Genomic DNA, 13154 nt, shown 5'->3' with positions numbered 1-13154 from the left:
CCGATACAGTTGAAAGCAATAATAGAGGAGATGACGCTCCCTCTCCCATCATTCGCCTCTGCCTCTGACACAGCAGGTGCGCGATGACGTCACTTTATCGTGTACCCGATGTGTGCTGGGTAGACGGCAGAGCAGCTGCTGATACCGGAGCAGAACCGGAATCAGCATGGGAGCAAGGAGTAGAGGTGAGTATTGTGTTGTTTTATATATATATGTATATATATATATATATATATATCAGTGAGTCCTGATGGCCATAAGACTGCGGGGTGGATTATATTCTATGGGGGGGCTCCATTATATTCCATGTGTGGCTGCATTATATTCTGTGGGGGGAAGGCTGCATTATACCCTATGAGGGGGGCTGCATTATATTCTGTGAAGGGGAGGCTGTATTATACCCTATGGGGGGGCTGCATTATATTCTGTGGAGGGAGAGGCTGCATTATATCCTATGAGTGGGCAGCATTATAACCTATGGAATGGCTGCATTATACATTTTGAGGTAGGCTTCATTATACCCTATGAGGTGGCTGCATTATACCCTTTGAGGTGGGCTGCATTATACCCTATGAGGGGGCAGCATTATATCCTATGAGAGGGGCTTCATTATACCCTATCGGGTGGCTGCATTATACCTTTTGAGGGGGGCGGCATTATACCCTATGAGGGGAGCTGCATTATAATCTATGAGTGGGGCTACATTATGCCCTATAAACACAAGAGAAAACGGACTACAAATAGACCACCAAAAAACAAAAATAAAAATTATCTAGAAAATTGTATTACCAATATTACATAAGAATCAGCTGTGGAGGATATCCACTATTAAAACATAGCTTTTAATAATACATTTAAAATCGTGTACACCCAAAATAGACACAAACAACAAAAAGAAGTGCTCAAGTGAACCAGTGCTCAGAATTAAAATATGTATTGATCTCACCTGTAAGGATGAGGTCCAGGGTTGTGAAATGGAGGCAGGGCTATGAATGCACTATCTACCCTGTCTACCCCCATGTAACTCCTGTCCTCACAAGGACAGGCCCCAAGTGGACCTCACTATAGAGAACCGCCACACCAAGTGTAGATGAAGGCAAAGTCCTTTCTTCTCCCAGACATAAATCCTTTTCCTCCCTACGCGTTTTAACTCCAGTCACGGAGAATCATCAGGGGAGTTCAATAGAGATAGGTGCCAATAGGCCCAAAGAGTCCAAATACAAGTCCGTACATATCATGGGTCCAGAAGTGGCTAGGTGCCCCAGAGTGGAGATGACTGTCTGTGTCCGTAGTCTAAGATAAGTCCTCCTTAGACTACGGACACAGACATCCATCTCCACTCTGGCTCCATTTCACAACCCCGGACCTCATCCTTACAGCTGGAAGTTACCATTGTCCGTCATCTTTGGTGAGATCAATCCATATTTTAATTCTGAGCACTGGTTCACTTGAGCACTTCTTTTTGTTGTTTGTGTCTATTTTGGGTGTACAAGATTTTAAATGTATTATTAAAAGCTATGTTTTAATAGTGGATATCCTCCACAGCTGATTCTACTTTGATCCAGAGGGTATGTTTATGGTGTAGTTATTCTACACTGTTGCTTTCTGTAGTCCAATATTACATACAAATAAAAAAACAACCCCCTTTTTGAAAAAGCTGTCATGCGAAACGCTCGTCAAAGGGGCCAGCAGGGAAACTTCAGGACACTGCCTTTGGTGATGGGTTAGCAGGGTTAGGAACTTGGTGTTTATTGTGTACTGACACCTTTTTGATTAGGCTACTTTCACACTAGCGTTTTCTGCAATCCGTCACAATGCGTCGTTTTGCAGAAAAAACGCATCCTGCAAAAGTGCTTGCAGGATGCGTTTTTTCCCTATAGACTTGTATTGACGACGCATTTGCGACGGATTGCCACACGTCGCATCCGTCGAGAGACGGATGCGTCGTGCTTTTGCGGACCGTCGGGAGCAAAAAACGCTACATGTAACGTTTTTTGCTCCTGACGGACCGCTTTTTCCGACCGCGCATGCGCGGCCGGAACTCCTCCCCCACCTCCCCGCACCTTACAATGGGGCAGCGGATGCGCCGGAGAAATGCATCCGCTGCCTCCATTGTGCAGTACGTTAAACGCTAGCCTCGGAATCTCTCCCCGACACATTGCGACGGGGAGATTCCGACGCTAGTGTGAAAGAAGCCTTACTCTCCAGATTTTGTTGATTATGCATGTCACTAACACTATCTTTATTTGTTTACATATCTGATCCTGCTCACCCTTGGGAATATGTGACTTATTTTTCCCTGCTGTACTAGTATGTCTCCTTGATTGTTTTCCTTTTTGTACTATGATGTTGATTGTTTTTCATTTGTACATAGAATTTTTAGTTTTGGTTTTTGGTGGTCTATTTGTACTCCATCTTCTCTTGTGTTTATACTTTTGGGAGTATTCCACTAGCTTATTATCCTTTGTTGTGGTGGATTTATTTAGGGAGTGAGGTGCTTTCCTCTCTTGGCCACAGTGTTATGTATTACTTACTTTGACTATTGTTCTATTTATACAACCCTATGAGGGGGCTACATTATATTCTATGGAGGCTGCATTATACCTTGTGAGGGGGTGGCATTATACTCTGAGGGGACTACATTATATTCTGTGTTGGGCTGAATTATACCCTATGAGGGGGCTACGTTCTATTCTATGAGGGGGCTACATTCTATTCTATGAGGGGGGCTACCCCAACCCCTGCTACGTACAATAATTAAGACGTGTGCTACCTTATATTACACCCTGAAATTAGCGTGTTTTACTGCACAATTATTGGTCTTGTATTTATTTCTATGTAGCTACATAGTCGGCCCCAAGAATGATTTTCTCTGGTGGGTCCAAAGAGCACTAGTCCTATGCTGTATATATTTACATTTCTTTATTTGTTAGTTGGAAAAAGAAGGTGATTTCAAAACCTTTTTGTCACGATAATGCCAAAAATGGCATATTGTGAGTTTAGTTTCAGAAGGTTACATGGCTTTCTACACACACACTGCAGCTTCGACCCTCCTTTCTCCCCCCTGCATTAGCTCATACCACAAACAGAGCCCTATGGCAGAGAAACAGTGCAACTTGATACTAATGTGTGAGCAGGGTGTGGCTTTTAAACTGCAGACGACCAATCCCGTAAAGCTACTTGTTTTCGCTCCCCTTGCCTAGGAATGCCTTTGCCTGGGGGCTTCCAAAAACATAAATAACTGGGAAAAGAGTGCACATCATTACTCAACCCACTCAGTGATGTCACGCCAGAGGGCATAGTAAGTTTTCAGTCTTGGCCCAGGAAGCAAGCTAGCAACAGTTCAGCACAGCTGGTCTAATGCACCTGGATGTATCTCCTGAGCACACGGCCGCCATGCTGATATGAAATGATATAAGGAACTGTATGTGTGTTTCTTCTGTTAATCCTTTTTTATTTGTAATTTCCATTTACATGCGAATTGTCTCCTTTATATAATCTGTTTATACCTTGTAAACACTGCCTACCTTTTTTATGGAGTAAAATATATAATCTACTAGCTTGTCTCTTCATGCTCTATAAACGAACTGTCGCTTCCTCTGAAGTGAATCACGCTACTAATTTGGATTGGCTCCGGACCCTTGTGGAATCGGAGCTGGTGGCAGCATACTTTGTTCTGTGTGATTGGGAATCTTTGTAGCGACGGCGGTGTTGATAATTATTGTTCCTGCCTGTGTGGGAGTAGTCATATTGCCCTCGCTGCAGTGTGCCCAATAGCCAGAACATAGCAGGCAGCCTTTCTGGCAACTAATTACCCTAGGTGCAGTACCTAATCTGACCTGAGGGTAAGGGGGGCGCCAGAGAGCTACAAGTTCCAAACCGAAACAGGGAAGTGGGATATAGATAAATCCCTTTCAGAAGGAACCAGGGGCAACCAAACCACCCCTGTTCGTGACAAATTGGTGTGAGCAGTGGGGATGATAAAGGTATCTTCCCTGGGATCCCTGACATATTGTTGGGATCCGTGACACCTTGTTGGCAGCATGGTGTGAGCCGTGATACTTTTATACATTTTTTTATCTTTTTTTTTTTTCAGTCTATCTAGAGGACTTCAATATGAAATCTTTTGATGCCATAGTATTGCAGTATATACTTAAAATTGCTGATCTCCTAGGAAGCCCAGACTTTTTGTTTCTACGCACATTCAACTTTGATGTGGAGTGGATAGAAATCATCTGAGAGGAGCTTGGAAAGAGGCAAACTATCCCGCTAGACTGTCATAACGACCCCCACTGACTGATTCTCAGTTAACTCATTCTGGGGCCAACAATAGACGCTACATTGCAAGGCTAAAGAAGGGATGCTACATTTTTAATGTATGGCAACGACAACAATTGTTTTTAGCCAAAAATATATGCATGAAAAAAAATTGTCCTTAATAGTGGGACATGTTGGCAATTATGGCCCAAGAGGCTGCATGGTTTACTTGCTGATCAGTCGGGGTCCCCTATCTACTGCCGGTAATGACATCTGAAGATAAGTGTCTCTTTGCAGTCTCTTTCCGTCTCTCCGCCATCCCCCGCCTCATCCCTTGGAGATGTCTAACCACTTCTTTTTCTAGCTCAATAATAAAATGAATGAGACTTTGGGGTCAATACATTTTAATTCGTTAAATGAAGAAAAATGCAGAATTGCAGAAGGAAGTATAAAGATATTTATATACAGGGAGCTGGAGCGACATATCTCCCTGCTGCTAACTCATCACCTGTCAGCTTCGCCGTGCAGGCGGCTTTATTTCACTTCCTTGCAGGTTTCCTCCTTTATATTCCACGTCTTCACTTTTGTCTGGCTTTGGGTCAATACGGTTGTGATATTTCTCCCCTCTCAGGTTGACAGAAAAATCTGCTGGGTAGAAGTCTTTGTGATGGATTCATCCCTATCGGAATTTGCAGCGCATCGCTCCGCTGTGACTCTGCAGGTCTTCTCTCCACCTTGGAGTTCATTATCGCGCCCTAATTTTATTCTATCTATACATATATTTACTCACGCAGTCATGTCTAACTGACCAATAATTTACAGATCTAGAGGCGGCTGTAATGTCCGAGTGCCCGGCAGGTGACTGTACCCGGTAAATTACTGTATCAGTCCAGCACCTTTTTTTATCCGGTGGTCACAAGTTTGCTGGCCGGCAACGCTTTCTAAAGGTTCGTTATGTACAAGGTTTCAGTCCGTGTCATCCTTGTGCCAGAGGGCTCTCTCAGAACAGGGTGGTGAGGTACAGAGCAATGAGGGTGGACATCATGCTGGCGTGGTGCGGAGACATCCCGGAGTTGTTGTCTTCTATCCGTAAGTCCGGGAGAAGCTCTGCATTGAGCTGTGACTGCAAAAAAGAGCAAATAGATGACACATGAAGGTGCAGCATTATGGAGAACATGTCCGACCAGGATTAACCCTCCTAGACCTCTAGGACTGCGAGGTGATACAACAACTCACCACGATTAGGAACGTGACAGAAGTGACAATGTAATCAGGAAAAGACAAGAACATGGCAGCAAGTCAAAGATCCCGAAATAAATTATATGGATGGCTACGGGGGTCATCCTTGTGAGACCCCCTGCACTGCATGATTACGGAACAGGAGCACGGCTAACAAGGTGTTAAAAAGCCCTTTGACTACAAAAAGCCCTTGGTTCGGCCGAGTGTGCATGCGGTTTCTATAGGGAGTGGGGAGTTAGCTGCTGCCCGATAGCTCAACCTTCCTTGAGAACAAAACGATCAGGCCTTGAAATTCAACGTGACCGATCCTCCTTTCTCTGACGTTCAAGGGAGTAACTATAATATGTGCAGGGGTTCCAATCGCACTCGGAACCTAAGGAGCTCAGATGAGAGTGACCAACGAGTGGAACAGGCTGCCATTAGAGGTGGTGAGTTCTCCTTCAATGGAAGTCTTCAAACAGAGGCTGGACAGACATCTGTCTGGAATGATTTAGTGACTCCTGCATTTAGCAGGGGGTTGGACATGTTGACCCAGGAGGTCCCTTCCAACGCTACCATTCTATAATTCTATGAAATAAAACAGTCCCTTTGGTCCCTATTGGATCAATATTATTACAGAGCCATGAAAGTTAGGGGCCCTGTTTGAGATTTTGCATCGGGGCCCGCGAGCTCCAAGTTACACCACTGCTGATGTCATCTGTCAGGGAAGAGTATGGAGGCCCCATACACACATCACTAGGTTCAGTCCTTCTTTAAGGTACATGTCCTCAGGAGATAAGTGCCAGACAATGGCCACAGTCAGCATACAGGTCTACCCTAGACACATTGTAAATCGTATTCCGCATGGTATGCATTTTTTGCAATGGCCCTCAATATAAAAAAAATGCCATCTGTTGCATTTCTATGCCATAAAATAAACAGCATACAAAGGTATAATGGCCAAATGGAGGCCCGAGGAACACACTTTTGGCCTCTGGTGAATGAGGGCCTATGGCAATGTTACAGTATTCATTAGGAACAGTTCCCAAAATAAAGTGCATACTAAGTGCACAGACACAGCTTGCACCCAGTTTGTTAAAACTGGAGGGTTAGGACACATCTGCACTAACTGTTAAATATGGAGAGGAGGCTCATCTCATGATTGACCTGGGTAGTCACTTATTTTATTCTAGTGGCATGTGTCCAATAAATCATTGATTGGCTGCAGTGGTCAAATGTCCCTGTAATGAGTAATGACTGATACAGCAGGAAGCAGAGGTCCAAGCAATGTCAAAACGAGAGTGGGAAAGATTGGAGAAGACAAAAACTGGTAGAGAGAGGAGAGGTGAGTATTTTTTTTAACTAATCTAAAAAAAAGTTACTCCCCAAAAAATAATTTAGAGAGGACCTTCACTTGCCCAAATGACGTAATTGTTTCACCAGTTGTAATGCCACTGTTAATCTGAATCTGGTGTTGTTTCTCTTTAGTTCCTGCGCCACTCCGTTCATGAGATATGGCCCTCTCTTCCCTGTATATAAATTTAGTCTTATTAGCCAAGTGGGCGATTCGATTCTCAGAACACCGGTCAAGTGGTCACCTCAGTAGTCTGTGGCTGACTGATGGAAGCGTCCTACCTGCCGGCAATATCTGTAGGCACACAGGCATGACGGAACATTGGACCTAATAACTGGAAGATACAAACAGGTAGGAGAGGGTTTGCTAGGTTCTTTCCACTGGCCACCAATGACCGACATGGACAGCGGACCAGGGTCCTGCGAATAGATTCACTCATCACTAGTGTGATCCTAAACTCTTCCCTTTAGGAGTCTTCTTGGGGACCATGTTTCCTAACAAGACTAGAATTATATATAGGGAAGAAGGGGCAATATTTCACGAAAAGTGAGGTACAGGAATAAAAGTAATGGAACAATGGTGGGAAGAGTTGACAAAAACACTAAAAGGAAGAATAGATTAGATAACATGAAGGAGGATTAGGGTGTAGAGTTCGTTTGAGAGAAGGGAAAACAGAATTAGTATGCAGAGCATTTTATAAATATCTAGTAGGAAGGTTCTCTACTGCAAATGGTGGAAATGCCCAAACGACAAGCCTCCAGGGAGAATATTTTTACGATTATTTCTGAAGTAGTAGAAGTGATAATACCAAAACCAAAAACGATTGCCCACTGAGGTCAGAAGGATGGTCCCTATAAGTTATGGCCATCCTAAATATAGATAAGTGACTTTGATACTAAGAGCGTTTCTGGACCAGATATCTCCAACCTTTGGTTTTCCACCTGTAAAAGAACTGAACTTCCTCCATATCTTGAAAGTCCACAGCTTCAGAGGACGCTAGGCATTGTTGGTTCATAAAAGCTGGAGAGCTGAAGGCTGGAAAGAATATGTGGAACGAAAATCTGAGAACCTTATAGATGATTTATTGACTAAATAGAGCAATGATGAGAATAGTCAGCATGATCACAACTTCACAAGTCATGGAATAATGCTAGAAGGTGGTAAAGAAGATGTAATACCTCAGAAACACAGATCCTGATGTGGGGAGAACTGTCATTCTTCTTATCCTGCAATAAGTAATTATAAACATCAGCGGCAGGTCACACATTGCTATCAAGTATTCGAACCACAGATTTACAGCCAACCCAACTGTTATCTACAACACATTGGATCCACACATTCTGATCATCTGAATCTAGCAGAACAGACCGAAATTTGGGGAGCTGTCCTGCTGTTTCAAGAAGTAGGAACTATGTTGCAGCTCTTTCTGTGTCCCAAGAATAAAATTCCCATGTCTACTTAGTATACAGATACAGTTGAACAAGATGGTGGAGCAGGGACCCGTCAGATCCTTGTCCTATAACGTAGTGTGAATAGTGTTATGCGTATTTTTAACATAAATTATGATATAGTAATGTATAAAGTATACAGTAACCTGATGTTCTAGGCAGCACAAGGCCTTATAAAATCCCTATGAACATTCCTGCAACGTCCGGAGCTCAAGGCTCGATACAGGCGCTACTAAGAGCATCTCATCCCCTGGCATACAGAGGAAGATGGACATTGGACTGCATGTGGGGTGGTGAGGAATCTCGGGAGTACTGCGGAACTGAACTGGGAGTCCCTGCTGCTGACAGGATCAGTGAGTATAGGGATAGTCCAGGAAGAACAGAAAGAAATACCGAAAATGTACTGTACTAAGGAACAAGAAATGAGAAGTGTTGTGCCCGATACTGCGCGTTACAATCTGATTAACTTGAACTGTCCAGTAAACTTTTGTGTGTTGAAACTAACTTGGTGTCCCCTGAGTTATATGCGGGGCTCCTGAAAATTGAGGCCTGGAGACAGTGGAGGCCTGCGGCTTACAGATAGTGAGTGTAACGCACCCCACACATGCCAGCACATTGGGAATGAGACATGAATTTCTGTAAATTGCCAGGGCGTCAAGGAGCGGCAGCTCGCCCACGACTACCGCTCTACGGAACAATACAGGGGGCTCATACTGTGCATGGTGGGCAGTGTGAGGGCCATGAAAGTGATATCATACTGTGAAAAGGGCCTCTATTCGACCTCACTAGAAGCAATACTTCTGTGCCCCGCAAAGTTAGGAGGTATGTGGGATCAACTACATACGTCACAGGTTTTGGCTCTTACCTGGATTGAGTCACAGATGTCTGGGTTTATCTCATACTGTGTGTTACTATCACTCTGGTTATCTGGGAGAACGTGTCTCTTCTCAGTCTGAGGAGAAATGGTCGTGAGGGCAGGACGAGGGGTGTTCTGTTTGTGTACAATATCCGTACCATTGCCAAAGGCATAGATGGCATTTCCTAGAGATATAATGTGAAATGTTAGTATTTCTATCTATCTCTCTCTATCTATCTCTCTATCTATCTATGATTATCTATCTATTTATCTATTTATTATCTATCTATTTATCTATTATCTATCTCATCTATCTATCTATTATCTATCTATCTATTATCTATCTATTTATCTATCTATTATCTATCTATCTAAACTCTGCTGCCCGACTAATGCACCTGTCCCCCCGCTATTCCCCGGCCTCTCCCCTCTGTCAATCCATTCACTGGCTCCCCATTGCCCAGAGACTCCACTACAAAACCCTAACCATGACATACAAAGCCATCCACAACCTGTCTCCTCCATACATCTGTGACCTCGTCTCCCGGTACTTACCTGCACGCAACATCCGATCCTCACAAGATCTCCTTCTCTACTCCCCTCTTATCTCCTCTTCCCACAATCGTATACAAGATTTCTCTCGTGCATCCCCCCTCCTCTGGAACCCTCTACCACAACACATCAGACTCTCTCCTACCATCGAAACCTTCAAAGAGAGCCTAAAGACCCACCTCTTCCGACAAGCCTACAACCTGCAGTAACCACCGATCGACCAAACCGCTGCATGACCAGCTCTATCCTCACCTACTGTATTCTCACCCATCCCTTGTAGATTGTGAGCCTTCGCGGGCAGGGTCCTCTCTCCTCCTGTACCAGTTGTGACTTGTATTGTGTAAGATTATTGTACTTGTTTTTATTATGTATACCCCTCCTCACATGTAAAGCGCCATGGAATAAATGGCGCTATAACAATAAATAATCTATATATATATAATTGTCTAAGGGTTTTTCCGTCTGTCTGTCTGTCTGTCTGTCTGTCCTGGAAATCCCGGCTCTCTGATTGGTCGAGGCCACAAGGCCTCGACCAATCAGAGACCGGCACAGCATCGACGTAGAAATCCCGCGTCTCTGATTGGTCGAGGCCGCCAGGCCTCGACCAATCAGCAACGGGCACAGCGACGATGATGTCATAAAGGACGTAGAAATCCCACCGTCTGATTGGTCGAGGCCGCCAGGCCTCGACCAATCAGCAACGGGCACAGCGACGATGATGTCATAAAGGACGTATACATCTCACGTTTCTGATTGGTCGAGGCCGCCAGGCCTCGACCAATCAGCAACGGGCACAGTATCGACGTAGATGTCATAATGGTTGCCATAGCGACGATGATGTCATAAAGGTTGCCTCGACCAATCAGCGACGGGCACAGTGTGCCGCGAATTCTGGAATCATCATTGTCCATATACTACGGGGACATGCATATTCTAGAATACCCGATGCGTTAGAATGGGGCCACAATCTAGTAATAATCATAATAATCTATCTATTATCTATCTATTATCTATCATTATCTATCTATCTATTTATCTATATCTATATATCTGGGGTATATGGGGTATCTAGATAGAGGTAGCACCTCTGGTGGAGTGCTTGCCGTGTCCTCTTTGGACAGCTCTTCCATCTTTGGTCCTCATCTGATGCTCAACTCTCACCTGTACCTCCAAGTAGCTGCTAGCATGCGGCAGCGGGTACACCCCGGAACACCGCCTTGGCAGGCGGGCCAAACCAGGTGAGGGTAGCTGTTGGGTTTCTTTGAGACCTACAGTGATTTTCAAGGGTTTGCCTACCCTTGCATGTGAAGACTGGATATGGCAGACTGTGCGGAATAAACCAAGGTTCAATGGACAGACAAGCGATTTCCAGCACAGTGTTGTGGAGCGCTGAGAGGGCGCAGCGAGGCACATATAGGACACTGCTGGCCATCCACTTCACCCTGACCTATCTCCAGTTGTCTCGCCTAGCTCTTGCCACTGGGGCTCGATAGGTACGGGTGAGAGAGTGAGGTTGACGACTGCGCAACTCCTCCTCACTTTAATCCAAGTCAAGCGCAAGTCATGACTTCAACCACTGCGTAAACCCTGAAGTCATGGTCATCTTCGAAAACGAAGGACGAACATCATCATCTATTTATCTATCTATTATCTATCTATTATCTATCTATCATTACCTAACTATCTATTTATCTATCTATCTATCTATCTATTATCTATCTATTATCTATCTATCATCTATCTATTATCTATCTATCTATTACCTATCTATTATCTATTATCTATCTATCTATCTATCTATCTATCTATCTATCTATCTATCTATATATCTATCTATCTATCTATCTATCTATCTATCTATCTATCTATCTATCTATCTATCTATCTATCTATCTATCTATCATCTATCTATTATCTATCTCCTTTGGATCATCCTTTTCCCTACAGTAAATTAATCATCTACAAAGATCAAATCTAGAGACAATGCTTTCACAAACACATTTTATCGGACCACGTTCTTTCATGCATTTCTAATGCCGCTGCATACACAAAATTGAATTATCATGAGGGTCAATGTGACTTCGATCAATCGCAATACATCTGAGACATGCATTTAAAAATGTTTGTGTAGCCCAGCCTTGCGTGTATGGAGGGCACAGAACGGTGCTGATTATACCGGTGTTTTATCTAATGGATATCATGCACTTAAAGGGGAAATCAGTAATTAATGAAGGTCTGAGTTCTCCTGCTTATCTATAACATATCAGAAGTCTGACTGCTTTCTCTGGTCTAGAAGATAAAATAAGGATCTGCTTTTTCCGTATCCCCACTCACGTAGGCAGCGGTTCTGCGTAAACTCTTTCAAGTACAGTTCACACATAGATTCCTGGTCACCACTTCCACCGCAAGAGCACCAAGGTCCTATGGAAACTGAATGCGGATCCGAGTCTAGGAAATTCAGAGCTACATCATATCCTAAAAGAAAAAAAAACACAAAGGCAACCAGTAATGGATTACGGAAATTGGTAATGCCCACTGAAGCAAGACCAAGAAGCCGGAAAGCCAGAAACTCACCAATCAGCCCGGCATACGCTCCGAGACAGGCTGCATAGTTATCTCGTACACAGCCACTAACAGACTGAGGAGAACTCTGACAGTTAGTAACAAAATCCGCCAGTCTGGACCTAGGTGTCGTAAAAAGACAATATAATGATTTATAACAGGCACTATGGAAATTATTAAATGTTAAAATACTAATCTGGTTTTTGTTGTCCTGCAAAGATCAATATATAAAATATTGCACTGATGGGAGAAGAAACCAAGGAGACAGATGGGGCTATATATTCTATCAGACCTCCTGATGAAGCCCAGTATTGGTGAAACATGCGACCTCTTGGGCTTACTATTTTCCACATTTAATCCTTTGATTAATGCTATATCTATTTACGGCTTTGTCTTCCTGTATGGATGTCGTCTATAATTCCATCTGTTTGGACATATTATGCATTTTATATATCATACTATTTAATATGAGGCATACACTTTTAAACTTTTATTGATGCAATATCGCTATAACTTATAACATGACCCGTATTGGGGGTGGGTGGAGATGTTTTTGTTTCTGTATTTGGCTTTTTTATGTGCACTGTTACGTATTTTACCTGTTTCCTTTCTATTATGTATGTCTTTTTAGTCTTTTTAAGCTGGTTTCTCCATTATTATTGACTGTTTCTTCTAGCATTTATGATTTTGTTTGTCATTTTGGGATTACTTAAGAATTTTATTATCTATTTAATTTTTTTGCTTTGTCCCTTCGATTTTTGAGTCTATTATTTGTAATATTTGGCCTTTGGGTTATTGGTTTAGTTCTTATATACTAGGGGATGTATTATATCATGTTCTGGAGACCTTTCGTAGGTCCAACATACACTCTATGAAGTCGGGGTTACTCTGTGATTAAAGTATACCT

General features: G+C 43.3%; 1 protein-coding gene across 1 annotated transcript in view; it reads right to left on the bottom strand.

The window, feature by feature from the left end:
- Positions 1-4644: 4644 nt before the first annotated feature.
- The window catches only part of GFRA2 (GDNF family receptor alpha 2), a 74463-nt gene continuing 65953 nt past the window's right edge, over positions 4645-13154 (bottom strand). The window contains exons 5-9 of the mRNA XM_069767003.1: positions 12260-12369; positions 12020-12160; positions 9143-9318; positions 8008-8055; positions 4645-5380 (exon numbers count right to left, since the gene is read on the bottom strand). Coding sequence (XP_069623104.1) covers positions 5258-5380; positions 8008-8055; positions 9143-9318; positions 12020-12160; positions 12260-12369 — 598 coding nt within the window. The 3' untranslated portion in view covers positions 4645-5257. The remainder of the gene's footprint in view (positions 5381-8007; positions 8056-9142; positions 9319-12019; positions 12161-12259; positions 12370-13154) is intronic.

This window comes from Ranitomeya imitator, chromosome 4, assembly GCF_032444005.1.
Source record: "Ranitomeya imitator isolate aRanImi1 chromosome 4, aRanImi1.pri, whole genome shotgun sequence".
NCBI lineage: Eukaryota > Metazoa > Chordata > Amphibia > Anura > Dendrobatidae > Ranitomeya > Ranitomeya imitator.
Note: the sequence above shows the minus strand (reverse complement) of the source record. Positions and strands in the feature narration are given on the sequence as shown.